At 39.9% G+C, this 23,437-nt stretch overlaps 1 protein-coding gene across 4 annotated transcripts in view; it reads right to left on the minus strand.

Moving 5' to 3' along the window:
- PHLDB2 (pleckstrin homology like domain family B member 2) overlaps nt 1–23,437 on the minus strand; it is a 235,671-nt gene that overhangs the window by 21,703 nt on the left and 190,531 nt on the right. For 2 of the 4 annotated variants that reach the window (XM_030328599.1, XM_030328598.1), the window contains 7 exons: nt 21,740–21,895; nt 20,696–20,806; nt 17,700–17,789; nt 13,889–14,032; nt 10,896–11,036; nt 9,603–9,702; nt 1,704–1,911 (listed from right to left, as the gene is read on the minus strand). In XM_030328599.1, the coding sequence (XP_030184459.1) occupies nt 1,704–1,911; nt 9,603–9,702; nt 10,896–11,036; nt 13,889–14,032; nt 17,700–17,789; nt 20,696–20,806; nt 21,740–21,895 (950 nt within the window). Of the gene's footprint in view, nt 1–1,703; nt 1,912–3,507; nt 3,544–5,666; nt 5,688–6,667; nt 6,683–9,602; nt 9,703–10,895; nt 11,037–13,079; nt 13,269–13,888; nt 14,033–17,699; nt 17,790–20,695; nt 20,807–21,739; nt 21,896–23,437 lie in introns of all 4 variants that reach the window. The other 2 variants (XM_030328597.1, XM_030328596.1) reach the window with 2 other exon arrangements.

The raw sequence follows: 23,437 nt of genomic DNA on the forward strand, positions 1-23,437 counted from the left end.
CCAGAAGCAAATCAGCACCAAGAGCATTGTGTGATCTGTTTCAAGTAGGACAATCAGTTGTCTGGTCAAAGCCATAGAGCACAAGCAGAAGGAAGTTCCTGCTCCCACCCGTGGCTTCATTCCAGTATATGGAAGTCTGTTGATGGCAATTAATTATCCAGCCAGACATTTACATTTAGGACACACAAGTGCTCAGTTAACATTTACTGAATATTGGCTTGTTTCTTAGGTTGAAATCATAATCGTTCTCAGCCAATTAAAATAGATCAAACACAGAAAAATACCAAAATTGAAAATATGTCCATTTCACTATATCCTGAGGTATTTACTCAGCCAACACTTACTGAATACCTGCTATCTGCTAAGATCTCTGCTGGGTGGAGAAACCGAAAGGTAATTAGACATCCTCCTTGACATTGAGGAATTCACCAATTAATTACCAAAGGAAAAATTTCATACCACAATGTGATCAGTGATATAATAGAAAAAAGCATCAAGCGCAATAGAAACACAGAAGAAAAAGGCCCTAAAGGGAGAAATCTTCATGAGTTTCCAACTTAAGCTTAAGCCTGAAGGATGAGGAAAATCCCTCCAGGCTCAGATAGGAGAGGGGGTTGGAGATGATAAAGATGTTTTGCAATGACAGACACTACTGGTGCTCAGTAAGTATATATAGGTTGAGTGAATACAAAAAGGGAAGGATTAATTTGACCGTAGTCAGTGCTGTGCCGGCAAACCCGTTCTCTGGAGGGAAATAAAACCCTGATACATGGCAAATGTCAATTTATGTGGAGTACATGCTCCCCCCACAGGCAATTTCAAACTACCAACATGACATCACTGATCACTCGGAGGGGGAAAGACGCACACGTGGCACTTGCCAGCTAGTATGAGCCAAGTCCAGCCCACTGTTGACTCTAGAGCACTCTATAAGTATTTGTGGAATGAAGGAGCCTGTAAATGGATGAATGAACAAACTATCTGATTCCAGGCCCAGGACTAATATGGTCAAAGGCTCAGAGATTTGAGTATTAAGAAGCTCTGTGAGGTGTATCAGGAGGAGAGGGTGAATGGGAAGTTGAGTTGGATGTAGAATGCAGGTTCAAGGGTATGACTTTTCTCAAAAGGTAGTAGGGCATCATCACAGCTCTTGAAGGGGCAGAGTACCATGACCAGATCTATATTTCAGATGTGCTGTTAGCCATAATTCCCTAAGACCATACTTTGCCTCAAAGTATGAACACAAATGTGAATAGTTAAACCCTTACAAAAATTCTAATACGTGGAAGAGCTAAAGCCTTCCTTTTAATGAAACATAAGTGTAAGCAATCCTTCAACAGTCTTACTATACTGTTGGAAATTATTTCTTTATTCAATCAAAAGGAGTCCTAATGAAGGTCGGAGTCAACCAACAGAGGCAAATCAATGTTGAAGCACGGAATACATGTGAACTCAAATGTAAAGACACAAACCAAAGGAGAAAAAATGGCTTATATGGTGTCTGACTGGCTAAGTCACACAGGATACAAGGAAACTGCTTTCAAAGGCTGCCATGACACTCAGCCCTCCTCCTCACTGTGGACTCTGTATGTCTCAGAAATGTGGGCTGGTGCATATACATTGCCCCCAAGCGAATGGCTTTACTTTTTGAGACCAGCAGGTCCTTTTATAAACTGGAAACCTTAACCGTGAATATATCTTACCTAGAGATATTGTCAGGTGAGCAGGCAGAGATGCTGGTCTCCATGCTATCAGAGCTGTCTAGGCTCAAAGTATCAAAGGCCTGGTCCTTATAGCTGTGATCGGGATAGTGGAAACTGTTCAAGTAGACATTTGATTCGGATGCCGTGCGGTTGTAAAATTCAGAAGATTTCTGCCTTTGTCCTTCACTCATCTGTTGGTGATTATACCCTGAGGGAAGAGCCATAAATATGTTAGTATGCCTCATTTTTCAGCCTTAGATCTTCTGAGAGTCAAACCAGCAGCCCAAAACATCTGCCTGTGAAACTTGGGCCTTGGTCTAATTTGTTTTGAAGCCAAGAAGATCAAAGACACAGCATCATGCTCAGTGCAAGCAAGAGTTCCAGAGAAGTGGTCTTGGAAGCGATCTTTCTGGTCAGGGGATCACCTCACATTTCCCTTTGCCATTCCCACATCTCAGCGCAACTGAGAAGAATACATCAGCACACACAAAAACAAAAAAGGGAAAAATAAAAAAAATGGAAACACAGTCAAAGGCCCTGTATCTTCTAAAAATAGCTGGGCTCAAGTGAAGCAAGAGAACTCCCGGTGGCAAGCAACAGCAGGGTCTTAGGGCAGTCACTTGCTCAGCAGTATTCCAGTCTGAGGACTCGATAAGGTCATGAAACAGCAGGTGGATCATCTAGGCGCAGGATGTAAGAGTCTTGGGTCTCACTCATATTGTCACAAACACTTTTAATCTGGTAAACATCCAAACCGTGTACGTTTCTCGTTCTTCGTTTTTCAATTTCTCTGGTCTGCCAATTATTTAAACACTTTGCAGTGAACGGCCCTCCTAAATGGTTGTGCTTTTCCTAATTACCGTAGGCAGAGCTCTCTTCTTCTTCCACCGGAACTGTCAGCCCAAGCTAGTTGGTGGTACCAACCATACAAAACCGTCACACTTAGATCAATAGCAGCAAAAGTGCCATCAGTAAGAGGCTTCATCTTTATCCTGGTACTTACTTGGTCAGCTGGTGTCTTAGGTATTGGCTTTACTTTGACTTATTGCTATGGCTTGCTCTCTGGTGGGAGTTTTTGGGCAATGCAAACTGAATTATTTTGCCTTTCAATTCTCTCTTTACCATATATATGTAGGAACCAGGGATCATAATGATCAACCAATCCCTCGATTTATGAAAAAGACATTTCTCTAGCCAGCAGTGGTTTGCGATCTCTTTCTCCCTCATCAAATTTACTACCAGACCTATTAAGCGTTTACAACTCGACCATTTGAATTTCACCTCTTTCCTTGCACTCTACCAACCTTCAGTGAGGCTCTCAATTGGTAATGAAATAGTCAAAAAAAGCAGCCAGAGGGTGAAACAAGGGCAGTGATTCCAAACAGCTTCCTCAGCTATCAGTTGAACATTTCCATTGAAAAGCAGAGCCACAACCAGGAGGGCTTTAGTAAAGCATCATCCACCAAAAGTTTCTGCAAAATGATTTTAGTTCCACAGACAGTTTGCATGCCAAACAGTTTGGAGTGGTTTTAGATATCTAAGTGAAAATATGTTAGTTCAGATTATGGCATTTCTGGGAAAATGTTTCCTTAATATAAGCTGTAATTATAAATTACAAATACATATGTAAAAGCGACAGATCACTTGGCCAAGGGAAGATGCAACACAAAAAAAGCACACCATGAGACTTTAGATAGAATATCATTATTCGTAATGATTAATGCAGAAAGCATGAAATGAAGCCAGTATGTTTATAAGCGTGGAGTTTGTGCCTTTAAAAAAAAATTATTATTCAAATATTTACCTTTGATACTTGAACTTTTGGAATTACTAATTGCTCCTTTTAAATTGTTTCCAGTTATTCATTATGAAAAGGAGGGGGACAAAAAAAAACACCAGAAATTATTTGAAAAAGTCACACACGTATCTTTCCTTATGCTTTCAAAAAAGGCTTGTTGGCAAAGAAAACTTCTGCACTGGCAGTGAGTACGTGGAAGCCATTTCCCTGTTAGTATGAAAAACAAATCCCTAAGAGACAGCCATGTAATTTAAAACATATGAGACCTATCTCCTTGGCAATGACATGTGCCACAACTTCCTCTTCCCCTTCGGTTTTTCATAATGAGGAAAGGCCAATCCCTATAATGCAACTAACACCTTCTTGGAAAAGCAGAAAAGATGGCGAGTATATTTCTTCTTAAAGCCACTGTGTGTCCTGATCGTCAGATCTCCCATGATTTTTTTCCCCCCAAAGTATCACAAAATAAGAACATGAATTTACAACCTTCAGGTGAGATAGACAGTACACTAAAACGATTCAAATTGTTCAGATATGGGCACAAGGGACAGCTGTGTCACAATGTGTACTGTGCTAAGGATTGTGAACATCATAAATACCCCAGACCACCTCAATACCTGTGGAGGTTCGGCTCTGTGTCTGTGAGAACTTTCCGCCATTCTAGGGGTAGGGTGAGTACCTTAGATTTTCTCTGCAATTTTAGTGAAAGAGCCTTCTGCTAATGAGCATAGGTTTCCCAGGGCAGGCGTTTTGTTTCCTGTGGATCCAGCGTGAGTGGAAATGTTTTACCTCATGCAGAGGCCCGTTTCTCCCAACCGGCAACACTTTACTAATCGCAGTGGGTTAGTCACCTGGATTCAACTGCTCCCTCCTGAACAATTTCAAAAAATTAAGTTACCTCTGCAATCACATGTAAGGGCATGGACCTCGTCCCTGTGATCCTGGGATTATACCAGTGTGATTCCAAACAGCTGGTGTTGGGATTCGGGCTCTGGCCTGTCCGCTTAAAGGTACAGGTACTTCTGGGGCGCCTGGGTGGCGCAGTCGGTTAAGCGTCCGACTTCAGCCAGGTCACGATCTCGCGGTCCGTGAGTTCGAGCCCCGCGTCAGGCTCTGGGCTGATGGCTCGGAGCCTGGAGCCTGTTTTCGATTCTGTGTCTCCCTCTCTCTCTGCCCCTCCCCCGTTCATGCTCTGTCTCTCTCTGTCCCAAAAATAAATAAACGTTGAAAAAAAAATTAAAAAAAAAAAAAAGGTACAGGTACTTCTGATAGAGGAAACACTTGAGGAGAGCAGCAGACCAGAGGAAACCCTGGTAGAATGTCCAAGAAGAACTGTTCCTGCCATTAGGTAGCCCCAGGACAGGTGCAAGCTTTAACAGGGAGGGGGACACGTGTCCTGATCACCACAGGATCCTCATTCATTTAGTATAGGGATGTCATGAACTAAAGAGCCACTGAATCAATTCATTTTCTCATCTGTAAATTCCAGCTTTATAGTGGCTAAATAAGGAAGTGGAATGCATCTACTGTCTGGGATGGGGTAGCGTAAGTGCGTTGGGAAAAATGAGACTTTCCCAATATTTGAGACTACTCATTTTTGTTTGTTTGTTTGTTTTTAAATTATGTAGCAAGAGTAACATTCAGCAGTGGGACAGTAACTGAAAAGCAAAAAGGGCCTTGTAAATGCTCTAAATTCTTTCTATCCAGACAGAAATAGCCATTCGAGGGAATGTTTATAAGGTTTATAAAGTAAGACCTGATGATATCTGAGGCTCATCGCTAAGCATAGCACATGCAAAGAACCCAAACCAACTCAACTGTCTTCACTGTCTCAGAGAGCCAGGAGAATAGATGTGCAAAGCCCATTTATTATTATTATTAATTATTATTTTTTTTTATTTTTACTTATTATTACTTTTTTACTTTATTATTATTTTTTTTATTATTGCCTATCCATGAATTCTGGCCAGTTAGACCTGGAAAGTCCTTTGTGAGTTAACCATTGTAAGACATATAGTCTTGCCAATATCTTCCCAGTGTGTGTTGTATATTTTCAATGGTTATCTGGGCTTAGTATAGAAAATGAGATGACTTAAAACTATAACCTGGGTTTAAGAGGATAAAATTAATATGTATTTCTGACAAGTTAGCCTATCATAGCTCACCTGCTGAGAAATTCATTCTTCCTAACCATAGTCCACAGCCGGGAGATGAAGGTACAGGACGAGTCAGGGATGAAGGAGAATGATGGAGAAAGGGAGAAAGAGACAAGATCAAAAAAGGATGACAGGGGACAGGAAAAATATACAACACTTCCAACATGCAGTCATTGACAGTGTTAATAACAACACCAGATCAACAAGGCAAGATGTTTTCACGTTTCTAGGTTAAATCTGAGTGTACAGAGAAGGACTTGAGAAGTCAAAAAATAACAAGCTCACGAGACATACATACAGTTAGTGAAAAAAAAAAATGGAAACTAACAGCTTTCACACATACTTGCCGACCAGAAAACAGGGAGAATAAAAACAAGATCATAACGATAAGACAATTCTTTTTCTCAAGCAGACAGCAACGAATAGTTTTTAAGAGCTAGGGTTTACAAAATTGCCATTCAGTTATTTGAAGCACCGTCCATCACACTTTATAAGCATTCCGTCCTCTGACATCCTGCCTCTCTACCAGTAGCCACAGTAATGAGCCTCATATTTATTCAAACCAGTCATTTAAACTGGTCTTCACTCACCATGAGGTCTTACTTCTAAAATAGACTTAAACAGAGTCAGTAAGCAGGAGCATCCTGAATCCTTCCCTCCTCCCATGTATGTATAAATAAGACTCCTCCCAGTCTTATTTATGCCTGGCCTTTGGAAAGGAGGAACATCATGTTTTACACTTAGCCTATACACATGCCAGTGCCTACTTTTATCTCTATCTCGATTCTGAGTCTCACAGTACAATGCTTGCGTGTGACCAGCAGCTGCACTCATGTTGCATTTCTAGCAACTGTGCAACAATTTTCCCCCACTGTGTGAAAGGAATGATCATTAGACTAAAAATCCACTATTTTACAGTTTCAAGTGTGATCATTTCTTAAAGATGACTCCACAATGACCTTTCACTAATTTGCTGGCAACAAAAACACCACACAAGGAGGTTGTCCTACCTTTCTTGGACTTCCCTGCATTTAACAGAAGACAAAAGGACAAAGATTTCATTCATTCTAAAGCTTACAAAGGACCAGTTCACAAGTTGTATAAAAGCCAATAACCATTACAACTTTAAGAGTTGAGTTCCTGGGCTCTTTGTTCTAAACTCAGCTCTCAAAGATCTTTGTTTGCCTGGCTCACGTTGTCAGTTTTATGAAAATAGTGCTGATCGAAGGAAGGCTTATACTTACACCATTGTCCTTGATGTATCCATTATGAATAAGCAGCAAAAAAACACAGTTCATTTAAGTTAATTATGTAAGTCCCCCCCCCCATGATAAAATCTATTAAATTTGAGTAATGAAAACCTGTTGGGTGCAATTTGTTCAAAACCATGGAATTTTACTTGTTTGCTATTTTAGTGAAGGCAACAAGGTACCAGTAAAGCAATTCTAAGTGAAATAATGATTCATCCCTCCTGGTCTGTGTGGGCCACCTGGATGGGCTTCGTGGAAAATCCTGTCAATTTTATGCTCCAGTGTGGCTCTAAGAACTGCAGTCCCTGTCCCCTCCTCCTCTGGCTTCATAAGACACATCACGTCCACTTTGATCAACACATACAAGTTGGTTCTCTACTTCCTCAGAGGCTCTCTCATCAGCACCACATGAAACTCTTCAAGAAGAACCCCACTTTAGAGTTGCAGCAGGAAAGAATGAAGCTGCCATCTTCCCAGATGCTCCAAAGTGAAGGGCATTGATGAAGAACCAGAGCAGAAAGATAGGTCAAAGTCAATGGATTTTGCAGAGTACGTCCTAATGTGACCTCAGGGAATTGGGTCAGTTTTCCTCTAGGAACCTAGCATGGGGATTTCCATCATTTGATGGGCAAGGTGAGATCAGAAAACAAAAGATCAAACATCCTTTGGTTTCACCACATTCTCTTAAGAATCCTCTTACATAATAATGTTAATAGCTCTTGAATTTACAAATCTCTCCATTTAGTATAAAGGTCTAGTTTTTCTTATTCTTTAAGAAAAAGACTTTTCACATAAAATAGAGCATTGTGGCCAATCCAAACTTTGATGTCATCAGCTAGTGGGAAAAATACATTTAAAAAGTCTATAAATACCACAGGAAAATGCTTTCACAGAAAATAGACTTGACCCACAAGTGAACAATGAGGAATGACAGCCAGAATGTCAAGACTCATTTATGTTTATTATTTATAAATCATAAGAGATATTTTAGCTTATTAAGAAATTATAGTAAAGAAAATAAGAGAAGCTTAATCAATTGCATTCGACTCACATGGTAACACTGTAAACCTTTCATGAGTTATTAACCTCTCTTATGAATACTACAGACTCTATTAACTCTTAAATCACTTCTAGTAATGATTCAAAAACCTCATCCAAGTGATATACTATATATATTACACACATACACACATTTTATATATACTGAAATTCATATATATATACATTTCTTTTTTTAATGCTTATTTATTTTGACAGAGAGTGGGTGCAGGGGAGGGGCAGAGGGAAGGGGAGAGAGAATCCCAAATAGGCTCCACACTTTCAGCGCAGAGCCCAACATGGGGCTTGACCTCATGAACTGTGAAATCATGGCCCGAGCTAAAATCAAGAGTAAGATGTTTAACTGACTGAGCCACCCAGGCACCCCGATTTATATATATATATTTCTTTTCTTTTATATTCTTTTTTTTTTTTTTGGCAGGAAACCAGTGATTATCCCCTGGTACCACCAGCAGAAGGGCTGAACAGTCAGAACTGAATCCTGGCCTGCTTGGAGGGAAGCGTTCCAATCTCACGAATGCATGAATGCCCACCACTCTGTCAGCATCTCCCTTTATATCCTGGGCATTCCTCCATCACTGCATTTACCATATTTTATTTAAATCCTCTGTTATGTGTCTTTCTTCCTCACTGGACTACAAGCATGTCAGGGCTGACTGTGTCATTCATTTGTGTTCTTGGTCTCTGGCACCATGCCTGCTCAAAAGTTAGGGTCAAGATAGGCTACTGACCTAGATGACTGTTAACACACATCTAATCCTCTCAAGGAGAAGCTCACCTCTGGAACTGCATTACTGTAATTTCTCCTAGCCCCACAAAGACTATTTGACAACCTCATTATAAATGCAATCTATTATCACAAAGAAGTAAAAGATGCTGAGAATCAAAGTCTACCTGAAACCTAACAATCACATAGAATAAAAGCTCAAACCACACTAAAAGGCCTTAGGGACTTCTGTCCAGGGCCACTAGTGTTCTATTTACTGTGCCAGCTCAGTGACTCTTGAGCATATGTTTCAACAGTGTGGCTTAGCCACAGACCAGGTAAGTGGCTTGGTTAAGTGCCCTGGTGATCTCTCTGGATTTCAGTGGTGTCTCTTTTCTTTCTACCAAATGGGAAGGGTAGTAATGCTGTAGGGGCCTTCCTGTTTTAAGAATTCTATTGAATTTATAAAGTACAGTGGGTATATTTAAAAGGTACCAGCCACGTGTATAATAGAAAAAGTTACTTTAGTACAACAATAAGGAGATATACATCCTTCCCCCAAGAAGATTCATTAAGAATGAAACTGAGGGGGGCACCTGGGTGGCTCAGTTGGTTAAGCATCCGACTTCAGATCAGGTCATGATCTCATGGTTTGTTGAGTTGGAACCCCGTGGTAGGCTCTGTGCTGACAGCTCAGAGCCTGAAGCCTGCTTAGGATTCTGTGTCTCCTCTCTCTGCCCCTCCCCCACCTGTGCTCTGTCTCTCTCTATCAAAAATAAATAAATGTAAAACAAAATTTAAAAAAAAAAAGAATGAAACTGAGGATCTGACCTCCTCTCTAATCGATCCCCAACCCTGTTCTTGCTCTCTCTCCCTGAGAAATTCTGATGCGTAACAAAAGCCATAATGTCTGATTCAAAACGTGCTTACCTCTGAGCATCCTCCGAGATTCTGAGTCTTTGGTCATGGTTGCCAGGGAGTGAGGCAGCACGCTGCCACAGCTGTTGCTCTGTCCCAGGGGCAGGTGGGCCTGTGAGAACCGGGGGGAATTACTTCAGGTGAACCGCAGGCCAAATGGTCCTTTGGGACATGGCCTCATCCCTGTTTCCACAGCTCCAATGCAAGCGCAGAGGGCAGGGAAAGTAGGAAGGAGGAACGAATGCGTCCCATTTATTCACACTCAATGGCCAAGGCCAGTCACCGACCCTTCCAAGGAGCTCCATGGCAGGCTCGACACCACAGTAATTTCTCCAGTGGCAGCAATTCCAAAAATGAAGACAGATGGGGAAACACTGTCCAAAACCACCTTAGAGAACAACTCAAAGTTCTTCATGCATAAGGAGCCGAGGGCAGATGCAGGGACAAGAATGCATGCACATCATGCACAAAGAAGAGAAGATCTACACTTGTTATAAGTGCACCCATTTCCGTCTCCCCGTGGCGACTGGAGAAACCCATCAACTACCCCAGCGGGTTTAGCACTCTTTCAAAATAGAAAATCCTTAGGGTAAAATACACTCGGAACACCAGTTCATAAAATAGATTCAAACCGAGTTACTCTGATTAAGGGTAAGGGAAGGGCCCAAAAGCCTGGCCCACTCGGAAACTCCTTCTCATCTGCCTCTCCCCCTCTTTCTTCAGTGACCCTCTGGATGTGTCAGCAAAACATGAGTGAGGACTCAAGTGTGACACCTGAGTGTGGGTTCGTAGTCCAGCTTCACTGCTAAGCAGCTGAGGGCAGTCCGCTTCTTCATCCCTCAGTCTGTCCATAAGTACGATGCGGAAAAGGAGTACCTCTACTGAATAGTGCTGCTGGATATTCAAATGAGGCAATCCACATAAAGGGTTTATTCCAGACTCCAGTCATTCCAGAAATGACTCTCAATACATACTTGTTGCTACTATTCCTGGAATCCAGAGCATCTATCCTCCAATTTCTAGATCTAGGAGGCAGTCATTGGAATCTGTCACCTAGGCGAACGCTACCCACCACTTGTGTGGTGGAGGGAAAAAAACCCTGGACCGGGGTCCTTAGGTCCCGGAGGGTACAATTCCAAGCGTCCCCTGAATCGGATCGAAAATGCAATACAGTTATATGTCTGCCCAACAAGCAAACTTAGTGGCTTATTATTCAGCATTTTCTTTAAGAGCCTTTGCACGTTGGTCAACGCTAGGACAAGAAGACTCACTGATGTGAAGCCCGTGGTTCACCCCACGTCCTACCTTTGGGGTGGTGCTTCTCCCCATAGTAGCACTGCTGAAATGTGGGGATATGGAAGGTGTGGTTTTCTTTCGAGGCAAAGTGTCACTCAGATAGAGGCCTTCTTTATGCTGTTTTTTCCTTTCTTCCAGACTTCTAAAATGCTTTAAATGCAAATGTAAAGCAGAATAGCAAAACTTGACTAATTGGAACAGGTCACTGAAGAAATTAAGAAGTACGCATTCACAAAGAAGTTTTGGAATTTTAACACAGAATTAAAAAAAAATTCAGCTTATACTTGTGTTCACTAACAGACTAGGGCTAACATTCGGTAAGATACATAGACACTGGAAGAATTTATTATTGGACCTAGAAACTTAAAAAAAAAAATCCACCTTTCACTTTCATAGATAGTGCCTGCTGCCTTGGGGCCTCAGGACAACTTACAAATTATTATGATGGCCGCCATGTGGATGGCGGAACAGCCAGTGGACAAAGCAAGTAAGCAGTTTCTCCCCTTGTCTGTCTGGACAGTTCTGTGTGCTGGCACAGATCCCAGTGTGAGGAGAACAAGGAAAGGGAGAAGGAAGAAGATGGAGAGAAAGAGCGAGTAAACAGGGAAGTTGTTTTAAAGTCGGAATATTTTAATTACATATAAACACTCCAAATCCATATAACGTTTCCATATAAGACACCCTACTAGGTTACTCTTTTATCTTAAAAAAGGATCTTAGTCAAGAAATCCCTGTAGTAGTTCCTCACATTTAAAAATCCTCCTGTTGACTATTTCTTTATTTTTTTTTTTAGTATATATTCCTAAGGCAAAATTTTTGCTAACTTGAAATGTACCCAAATTTTTCTTAGCCTCCCCCAAAAGGTCTTACTTAGCAGTAAAGTTAATTCCTAATTAAAGGCTCTTAGGGTTTGATCATATTTAGACTAAGCTCAAGCTTTTGAAACACATAAAAATGAATGCAATTTGAGTTACCACATTTATGATTAATCTCCAAAGATGCCAATCATGAAAAATATCTACATTTTAACCTCATAATTATCTCTTTATTCTAGTTTTTATGAACCTAAAACTAGTGAGGGGATATAGTCCTTTAACAAAAGGTAAAAGGCAGTAAAGGTAACTTCAAGAAAAGTAACAGCTGGGGGTGCCTGGGTGGCTCAGTCAGTTAAACGTCCAACTTCAGCTCAGATCATGATCTCGTGGTTTGTGAGTTCGAGCCCCGCGTCGGGCTCTGTGCTGACAGCTCAGAGCCTGGAGCCTGTTTCAGACTCTGTGTCTCCCTCTCTCTCTGCCCCTGCCCTGCTCACACTTTGTCTCTCTCTCTCTCTCAAAAATAAATAAGCATTAAAAAAAAAAGAAAGAAAAGTAACAGCTGGGCATAGCAAACCACAGCCCCTCTAATTTGGGGATCTAGTGACTATGATTCCTTAGCATCTTCTGGGCCAAACTCATATAGAAATTTGATTGTAGTTGAAAGGAACCTCAAAACAGATTTTTTTTGAACACCCAAGCATGAATATGCACTAATGTGCTTGAAGAAGGGTGACATTCATAATAATGAATTCCTTATTTAAAAATGTGATTAATAAAAATCTTCTATGACCCAAATGTCTTTTTTGTGGTGTGACGTTAGACAAGCTATTTACCTCAGGCAATAAGGAATTAATTCTTATTTCACAGGATTAGTAGAAGCAAGAAATGAGATATTTATTTGTAAAATGTTCAGCAAATTTTGACACATAGCAAGGGCATGATGTCTATTATTATGACTTCAGTAATGTGTAAGAAAACTATTTTGTGTTGACCCAGCAACTTTTTATACCATGGGTTTAATGGAAAAATTATTATCCTTTTGAAAAATACCTGAGATAAGTTGCAGTATTTTGGTTGAATAGGAACTGAAGCCTGAGGATATGAAACATACCTAGCTTGAACATATCAAAAGTCAGGAGAGGGCAATCAAGTTGTTGAAGTTTAGAACAATCCCCCACACCCTTAAAAAATACTAAATGGCCTTAAAAAAAAAAAAAAAAACAACAACAAAATCCAACCAAACAAAAGAAAACCCAGCAAAGGAATATGTACTTGTCTTTTCAAGGATACCTTTGGAAAAGCTGATGGAAAGATTCCACGTAAGTAACCTTGTTGTCAAGGTCAAGCTCTCAAACTCTGAACACCAGTGTCAAGTTACCTGTTGCTCCTGCTGCTGTGGCTGCCTTCTGTGTTTCTTAGCTGGTAGAGGAGGAGGTGTGTCATTTAAAGGGAAAGGATCGACAGATGGAGCCAGGACTTCGGGCCAAGGGGCTGATGGAGGTTGAGTGATAGGATGAGGAGAAAGGGTGGAAGGAAACATAAATCCAGAACAGACAGGTGATCTTTGCTTTATAGGAGAAAGAAAAAGTATATATGTGTCCATATGAAATGAAAGAATTAGACAAAGAAATGAAATCGATAATCTCATTATTCTGTTCTCTTGTGTTTTAATCAAAAGTCACAGATGACGGGCAGTATCTTTCAATTTAGTCTCTTGTTAAAATCCCACTCTGCGAGCAACCTGGATCAGTTAGAAGGTATTTTAATTTACTATTATTTGCCCCTCCCCAGATGTTTTTAGAAGGCATAATATTAAAAAAAAAATCCATACTGCACAACACAACAGAAAAAAAAATCAAACTGGAAAAGCGATTCAAACTAACAATTTTAGGAAGGCTTTTTGTTTTCTATGAAAAGGGTGTCAGGTTAGAGTGCTACGATCTAGAGTTTATGGTTTTGAACTTAATTCTCCTACTACTCCACTCTGTACCATCCATCTCATGATTTCTAGTATCATGGCCGACAGAACAGGACCCCAAATTGGTACATTTTTCAAACCCGGCATCACTCCGGCCCGCTGGTCAACCAGATGTATACTGGTCACACACACCTTCCCTTTCAGGTAATCATGGGTTAATCTTTGACATGAGGAAAGCAGTGAATGAATGAAATGTCATGCCAACACACCTCTTTATTTTGTGGCTGGCTCACCGGCACAGCTGTGGGAGGCCCAGTGGCAACAGCATCAGCATCAGCAGGGAACTGAGAGGAAGGGGATAGATTCGTGGAATTGACACATGGCTCATTAATTTCATTTACACTGATATAGCCCTAAAAGGAGGAATTCAGAAGTTAAACACAAAGAAAGCAAAAGCTGAGGCATGCGAGAGTATTAATGCTCCCAGTACAATGGAGTTAGCTTTGAGCGGCACAGCCAAATATCTGTGGTATTACCAAATGTTTCATTAAGGGAATCATCAGCCATTAAAATGGATTTACGACGCTTAATCTTGAAAACTGATACGCCAAACACTACAAATACATTTTTGGGAGGTGAAATCAGGATGATTATATTATAAATAACCCGTGCCTTTGATTTCAAAATATCCAGAGGTGTCAGCCATTCATTCTGTTGACTGAATGAGGGCGTCACTATACAACATTTAAAATAATCACATACACGAAAATCTGAGATATAAAATTTACAGTGCAATCACTCATACTTCAAGAGCTTTTCCCACAAATCATTATTTTTAGATTTTCCCCTTTTCTTCTGTTTCCCAATGAGTTAGAGTGTGAGTAACAGTAGGCTGAGGGCTTCTGGGTTTTGTATGAAGACATTTTATAAGCAGTCATTTATTTGTAATGGAATCTAGCTTTCAGGCATCTCACCTAAATGAGAATAAAAGGGATACTCATCCTCTCATGAGCCTTCCCTAGCAAGACAAATGTGTACACACACACACACACACACACACACACACACACACACACACCCTCAGGTGGAGTTGTAGTTTGAGGCTATTTCAATTCCAGGTAGCTTCCCCAACTCTCAGTTCTACCCCAGGACAGAGAATTGCTCATTGACTTTTAAGTTCAATGATTCAGTTCCAGCTTCAGGTTAGAGAACATGTCTGTGAATCAAAACCTGCAAGAATCAAAACTCCTCCATTTATATTTGAGGAAAAGGCACTTATAAATTTTCATCCAAAATAATTGTACCAACCAATCATGATTTTCACCACACCAACAAAACAGTTGGAAAAAATAGAATAAAGAATACAGAATAGTATTTCTCTTTTAAAAGTAAAATTGAGTGAAATTTAACACTTGGGCTCTTCTATTAGCCCATCAATCCTTTAAAAAAGTGGCTCCAGGGGGGCACCTGGCTGGCTCAGTGGGTTAAATGCTGGACTTCAGCTCAGGTCATGATCTCAGTGGTTCATGGGTTCAAACCTCGCGTCGGGCTCTATGCTGGCAGCTCAGAGCCTGGAGCCTGCTTTAGATTCTGTGTCTCCCTCTCTCTCTGCCCCTCCCCTGCTCCCACTCTCTCTCTCTCTCTCTCTCAAAAATAAATAAATATTTAAAAAAAATTTAAAAAGAAAAAGTGGCTCCAGGATAGGTAAGATATCATTATGCTGGGGAAGCAAACTTTTCAGGCTGGAAAGCAAGGTTTTACTGAGAATTTATAATTACAACAATTTGAGAAAGCTAAAGTTGACTCTTTTATAAAACTGTAGTTTTAAAAATGCTGCTGAGGACAGTCTTGCACTTCATGGCAATATATACCATGTAAAGTTTCATAAGATTAAATCGAAGAAAGGAAGTTGACAACTGGGTTGTTAAATTTCATTTTCTATTTGATAATGAATGAGGGTGAAGAGTCACCACTTTAAATTATTCTTTTGCTCAGTTGACAGTGCAGTGCTTCAAAACCAACATTTTATTCTTCACACGTCATAAACCATATGACCTAATTCATTGCTTCGAAAATGTATGCCATTCATCAAAAGTGGGACTTGTTTAAAAGAGTTGTATATAAATTAATCACTCTGTTAAAAAATAGAGAGAGTGAAGCAGTGAATAAGAGAGAGAGAGAGAGAGAGAGAGAGAGGAAGAAAGGAAGAAATTCAAAACATCCCATGAGCCAAGTCAGCTTAGTCCATGAAAGGGAACATAGCTACTCAACAAACACAAGCGTTGGAGACATACGAAGAGTCAAAAAGCCAAATGGGCTTTTGGCAACAGGGAGTCTGCAGAGAAAAAGAACAATCCATCAACAGAAAAGGAAAGATTTTATTATTATACTAAGGGGTAAAAAGATCCAAGAGCCTAATTCATTTGGATGCCACAGTGCCTCAAACTCAGTATGTCCAGAATCAAATTGCACATCTTCCCTCTTAAACTACGCTTTCTCCTGTCTTCACTACCTCAGAAAAAGGTCCCCACTATCAGGCTCATTATTCAAACTGGAAAAATGGCATCATTCCCAACACCTCCCTTCATTTACTTCATCCTCACATCCAATCTATCAGCAAGAACTGTCAACTCTGCTCCAAAATTTATCCACATCGAGCTAATTCTCTCCCTCTCTCTGCCATGGTGTGAAGGCAAGCCACCAGCATTTCCAGCCTGTACCACTGCAATAACCTCCTTCCTTGGTTCCTCTGTTTCTCCTCCTACTCCTTAGAACCCAGAAGAGCAGCCCAGAGTGACATTTAACAAGTGGACATTGAATAATGTCATTTCCCTGCTTAAAACCACTCACTCCGTGATAACCCAGACATATATGATACGCCCTATTTCTTTAACACGTCTCACAAGGCCTGGTCCCCACCCACCTCACTGACATTCTCTCCTTCCACCATACTCCAACCACTATTACCCTTTGTTCACTGAATCTGCCAGTTCTGTGTTCTGAATAATAGAGAGGAACTACAAAACTAAATGAGCTAATAAAGCTCTTGTGGAAACAGTTCAAATTGCTTCCGAGGTACACATTATTCATACTTATTGTGTGATGAGCATTTACTTCATATACCTACACACACACACACACACACACACACACACACACACACACACTACTCCCTATATAGGAAGTCTTAACTCTGCTGCCTTTTAAACAGATACTTATAAATAAAGTGGGTTTTTTTGTTATTACACAAATGTTTATTCTGTTATTACACAGAAGCAAGCTTTTTCTTTAGCTTTCTGGAAAAAATAAAAATAAATAAAACTATTTTGTATTGGAACAGATGATAGCTCCCCTTGTGGTGAACATAGCATAATATATAAACTTGCTGAATCACCGTGTTGTGCACCTGAAATTAATGCAACATGGCGTGTCAACCATGCTAAAGAAATAATGACTATTTTCTTTTTCAGTCAGGGTTATAACCAAATTAGAGTTAAAATATTGTCCCATTGTAGCGGTGTAGCTCCATAAGAAGATATTTCAAAGGTGGATGTTTGGAATAAAGAGTGTATATAGCTTAATGTAAATAGTATTTTCTAATTTAAGGAGGGAAGTAGCAGAAACAACATTGGGGGAAAAAAGAGACAGAGAAAGGAAGAAACCAGACCATCTTATCAAATGTGCAGAGGCATTTTCACATGCTATCAGACTTAGGAGAAAGAGACATAAAGTAAGAAAGAGGAGGAACCGAAAAAGAAAATTGCAGAGAAGAGAATTTAAGACTAGTATTGGTTTGAATCCCAACTTGTTTGAAACTCCAAATTAACCCACAATGTCACTGTCAAACAGTCTACACACACACACACACACACACACACACACCGAGTGCATCTGCATTAGACACAAAGATAATCCCTGAAATCTTCAAAGCATAAATAAAAGGCAGGGAAACCATAAAAGCATTGAATGCTTTCTAAGTCACTTAAGTGAACGTTTTCCTATTTAGCTGATCACATAAAACTGAGGCACATCTCTTGATTTCCAAGGTGATACGAGTGGACATGTAAAATCATAGCTTACCTCTTTTAGAGTACTGGGGTTGACAGGAAACCCTTTCCCCCCAGTGAGGCTGGAGTATTTCTTTTCCAGATTACAAAGATTTTCTTTTTCCTGAAGGAACATAAAATCTATTAAGCTTAGTCAATCTTAGATTTCCCTGGTGACTAATGATAGTGAGTATTTTTTCATGTGACTTATTGTCTCTTCGTATATCTTCTTTTGTGAAGTGTTTGTATTCAGTTCTTTTGCCTGTTTTTTTTAAAATTACTTATTGAGTGTTTATTGACCATTAATGAGTTATAGGAGTTTTTGTTATTTTCTGGGTATAAGTCCTTTGTCATTCTCTCTTTAAAAAACCTTTGCTTATCCCAAGGCCAGGGAAGTGCACTTGCAATCCTACATTTTCTTCTAGAAACTTTATCACTTTAATTTTTATGTTGAGGGCTACAATCCGCCTTGAGTTAATTTATATGCATGGTGTGAGGACAGACATGTTAGCGCTCTTTTTTCCCCATGTTTACCCACTTGATCCAGCACTATTTGTTGGAAAGACTTTCTTTTCCCTACTGGATTAATTGTCTTGGAACCCTCTGTCAAAAATCAATAGACAGTATATGTGTGGGTCTATTTCTGGGCTTTCTGTTTGGTTTCATTGATCTGCATGTCTGGCTGTGTGTCAGCACCACATCATTTTAAATACTATATGGCTTTAGAGGCAACCTTGAAATCAAATAGTATAAATCCTCCAACTTGGTTCTTGTTCAAAGTTATTCTGGTTATTCTATGCCCTTGGCATTTTCATACAGAGTTGATTCTTATTACTTGTAAGTCTTATGTTCTATAACATTGCCGTGAACACTGCATTAGTAAATACTGAACTGTTGTTCCTATCGAAAAGACAGAGTTGGGTTACTGTGGGCTTCTGGTCGAAATCATTTCATCAACTGATCAAGACATAATTTTGCTTTCTGGGTGTTCATGTTCAAAGGCATCTTATTTAAGATATATTGTTGATTACTAAACACTGAACTCACATCTAACAGCACTATAATTCATGCTTGAATAAAGCTCTTTTAACACATGTATTTTTTCCATAAGGCACATCACAAACTTCCTGCCCTTAGGAACAGTAGACAGTACATTAGCACTATGCTCGGGAGGTAATTTAAACAGCAAAATCATCAATGAAAAGCACAAAAAATGTGAAAACATAGCACGAAATAGCCCACAAAAAGGACACATCTCTTTACTCTATGACACTTGGAGCACAAAGGCAGAGTGTTGCTTCGTTCAACCTCAGTTGGGATGGTGTATGCTGAGTGATTACAAATTGCCACCGTTCTGCACATGTCCATCAATGAGCCATAAGACAAGTATTGATTTGGGGACTACAAATAGATCTTAGTGAGCCGGCAAATTCACAAATATAAACTTCATAAATAATGCAGATCAATTGTAAATTTTAGCATCGACTGTGTCAATTTCTATAAAAGAGTCTGCTGGGATTTTGATTGAGATGGAGATATATCTAGGGACACCTGGGTGACTCGGTTGAGCATCTGACTTCAGCTCAGGTCATGATCTCATGGTTCATAGGTTCAAGCTCTGCATCGGGCTCTGTGCTGACAGCTCAGAGTCTGGAGCCTGCTTTGGATTCTGTGTCTCCCTCTCTCTCTGCCCCTCCCTGACTCATGCTTTTTCTCCCCATCAAAATAAACATTAAAAGCTTTTTTATAAAGATTGAGATATATCTATAGATCAATTTGGGAAAACATAAACCATAACCTTTAGACCACAATTTTTAGAATAGAATTATACTTTATATATTTTAATGAGAAAGTGGCATTTCTATGATTGTGATTACCCATTTAAAAAATCTATCTCTTATGAGACTTTCCCCCCATTTTTCCTAAAGGTTCAGAAACTACTTAAATACTACATATTACACTATCTAATTTAAGCTGTGCCTTTGGCTATCACATGCAAAGGGTGATGAGGAGGTTAGTGGAACCAGAGTTCATCCCCAGAACAGGAGACAGGGATGGAAAATATACAACCATTCAGGGATTTCCAGGTGCTGAAGAAGCAGGAGGAGCTATCAGGGATCTGTGTGGGCTACATAGGCACCTTGAGTGAACTCATAATTCTATGTGAAGGACCACTTCTCTCTCTCTTTTCAACCTAAAAATAGCTGAGTAGCTAAGATGAAAATATTGCAGCTACATTTCTTCTAGGTGGGACCACGGTACAGCCTCATCCTTTAATCCATCATTCTTTCTCCTGTACCCCATTCTGGGTCCATCTCATGTTTTCAGGATCACATCCTAGTTAGTGGCCTGGATACAAGGCTCAGTCCTGAGACTAGCCCCATTAACTTTACCTCTCAGCGTCTTAGACCTAACATTAGGCCAGGGACTATGTCAGAAGATCAGGCTGCAGGTTGGGCAAAGGAATCCCTTTAATGCAGCCATTTTAGGTGCTGGGCAGATGTGAACACACAGTCCCTTTGGAGAGGATGATCTTGTCACCCATGTAGGATGTCTCCCTAGTTAATTAAGCCTAACTAAGCTCAATGTGGCAATTTGCCACATGCAAATAACTGGAGTTAAAAATACCACAGCAGCGGAGCCAAATATTTGATAGTGGAAAAAAAAAAAAAAAAAAAAAAAAAAAAAAGAAAAGAAAGAAAAAAAAAAGCAGAATATGTTCTGCCTATTCGATGAAAAATACGATTTAAAAGAGGAAAATCAGAAAATGTACATATTTTCCATAATTTGAATTTTCACACTGGAAAAAGCATGAGGAAAATGTCCTTGCCTATTTTCTGAATTATGGTTAATTATTCACAGATCATCAGCTTATTAATGTGGAGGATTAAATACAAATATATATTACAAAGCTTCTTTAAATTATAATTCACTATTCACAAGTAAAAGGTACTTGCTCTGAAGGAAGCAACTTTCCCCAAGTTGGCACCTGAGTTTTCTTGCAACCAGAGCTGAAAAGGAAATACTTACTCTTTGCAACATCATTATTAAATTATTCTTTTCTTTTACAAAATGGTCTTGTTCTCTCTGAGCCTGCTGAACAATGTGATTGGCTTGCTTTTTCAAGGCAGAAATCTTTTCCTGCAGGGAAAAACATGATCATATGTAGATGCACGTTAGACAATTCAAAAGTTTGCCAGTATGTTCTGGAAAAGGGAGGAAAGTGTTTACAACTGGATCAGCAGCGGCCACATTTTCGTTGGTGGTAGCCAGGGATTATCATTACCCAGAGACTGTGAGGTAGTTTCTCTGACCTCCCAAGCTCAAGGCTTTTTCTTTACCTGAGGTCAATATAGTCCAAGTGACTTAAAAATCTATTTGAAGAATCCAGAAGTCAACAGGAAATCTTGTTTTAGATTATAAATGAATTTTTGACATCATCTTGGGAGACGCCTTACGGAAAAAATAACAATGGAATTTCTTATTTAAACTGAGAGCTTAAGATGTCACCTTCTTCATCTTCCTTTCCCTCAATTTTATTGGTTTAGTACCGAGCCCTGGGATGTGAGTCTAAATTTTGGAAAAAGAGGTGAATCCTGGGCTGGACATCTGGGTGTGGCCACTGGGTGGGCCAGCAATGTGCATGGCATTCCACGGGGTTATTTCTAATGGTTGTAAGCTACCAGTTAGCTTGACAACTACGGACAATGGCAACAGACAATTCCAAAATAGGCTTTGTTCACAGAGTTATTCTAAATCCAGTTACTATGATTGCAAAAGCAAGTAACTTAAGACAAATATTTAGATTTCTGATTTTCTCTCCCTCGGTTTCCACGCATGTGAAACAACCAGATATTATTTCTAAATGCATCTGTAGCATTAAGTAATGATAACTAGACCACATGCCAGTTTATCTAGTTTGGAGCACCCCATGGTATATAGATGGCAGGCTCCATACTCTTTCCAGCGTCACATGTGGTTTCACACACAGAGATGTTCAGATATAAAGGCTGGTAGACAGAGAGAGAGAGGTGAATTGGATTTTTTACACTGAATGACGCCTGGCTAAAGTACCTTTCTGGTAACAATGTTCCGTTGATATTCAGCTACTTCGCGCAGGAGCTGTTGGGTCAGGTTCTCCTTTTCCTCATCCAGGCGGCTCTCGTGTTCAAGCTGCTGGAACTCCAAGTCTTCAAAGTGTTTGCTTTCTACATCCAACAGGTCAGCATCCTGGGGAGAAAACAAAATGAAAACAAGACATACCACGATGGCTGCAGCCTTCTTAATGTGAAGAAAAAATTATTAAAAGCAAACAGTCCAAAATATCTTTTCAATTACTATACTGACCAGGGTGGGAACATGATAATCCTCTCTTTTGGAGTTAAATCCCAGAGCCAAGGCCATTAGTGTGGTATTGAAAGGAACTGGGGGTGGGGTGGGAGAGGAGCATTTATTTGACTCAGTTTTAGACTGTTCTGTGGATGTTGGAATTCCTTTTTTTTAAGTTTATTTATTTATTTTGAAAGAGAGAGAGCATGAGCAGATGAAGGACAGAGAGAGAGAGAGAGAGAGAGAGAGAATCTGCACTGTCAGCACAGAGCCCAACACTGGCTAGCGCTCAAGAACCGTGAGATCATGACCTTAGCTGAAGTCAAGAGTCGAATGCTTAACTGACTGAGCCACCCAGGGGCCCCTGGATGTTGGAATTCTTGCTTTAAATCAACTAAGTGGTTTTTTTTTTTTTTTAATTTTTTTTTTTTTTCAACGTTTATTTATTTTTGGGACAGAGAGACAGAGCATGAACGGGGGAGGGGCAGAGAGAGAGGGAGACACAGAATTGGAAACAGGCTCCAGGCTCTGAGCCATCAGCCCAGAGCCCGATGCGGGGCTCGAACTCCCGGACCGCGAGATCGTGACCTGGCTGAAGTCGGACGCTTAACCGACTGCGCCACCCAGGCGCCCCTCAACTAAGTGGTTTTAAAATAGATCCTAAAGTATAAAAAGACTCAGTAAATTACTAAACATTATCTGCTGACCAAGGTGTGACATGATCTCTTGAGAAAACTCCTATTTTCCACAAATTTTCAAATGAAATGAGAATTTGGCATAGAGATCAAATTCAAGATCCCAAAGTTATTGACTATAAAAAAAGATTCAAACTCTGGCACACATACAGATTAGAGGTCTCTAAGAGGGGTATGTGTGCCCCAAGTGGCACACGACACAATCCCCTGGGGTATAAGAAGAAAATATTAGACCTTCTTCATATTTATTTTTAGTTTTTCTTGTCTTTTACAATTTCTCAATAAATGTTCTCTAATGTATATTTAGGTAGAGTCTATGTACACTATTTTGAATAAATATATATTTTTGAGCATGTATGCAGTATACATATTTATAATATTATATGACCTATCTTCATATATATAGGCATGTATGCTCAAATAATTTTATTTAAAAGAGAAGTCATTGAAAACAGTTTGAGGTTGGTATTTTTACACTGGGCTTCTGCGAATCCCATAAAATTGCTTACAAAGATTTTTACTGGAAAGAGTGGAACCACAGCATTCATTAGGCACAAAGAGTCACTCAAATGGTTAAGCACTACTATTTGGGAACAATTTGAAGACATTTAAGAAAGATCAGAAATCACAAAAATCAGATGGTCTAGGACAGGTATTTCCTAACCTATGAAATGTCTGAAAACAGAAGTGAATCTGTATCTGTGCAGAGTCTGGCTCATGTTGTATAAATTATTCTTCAATTTACATG

This window comes from Lynx canadensis, chromosome C2, assembly GCF_007474595.2.
Source record: "Lynx canadensis isolate LIC74 chromosome C2, mLynCan4.pri.v2, whole genome shotgun sequence".
Classification (NCBI taxonomy): domain Eukaryota; kingdom Metazoa; phylum Chordata; class Mammalia; order Carnivora; family Felidae; genus Lynx; species Lynx canadensis.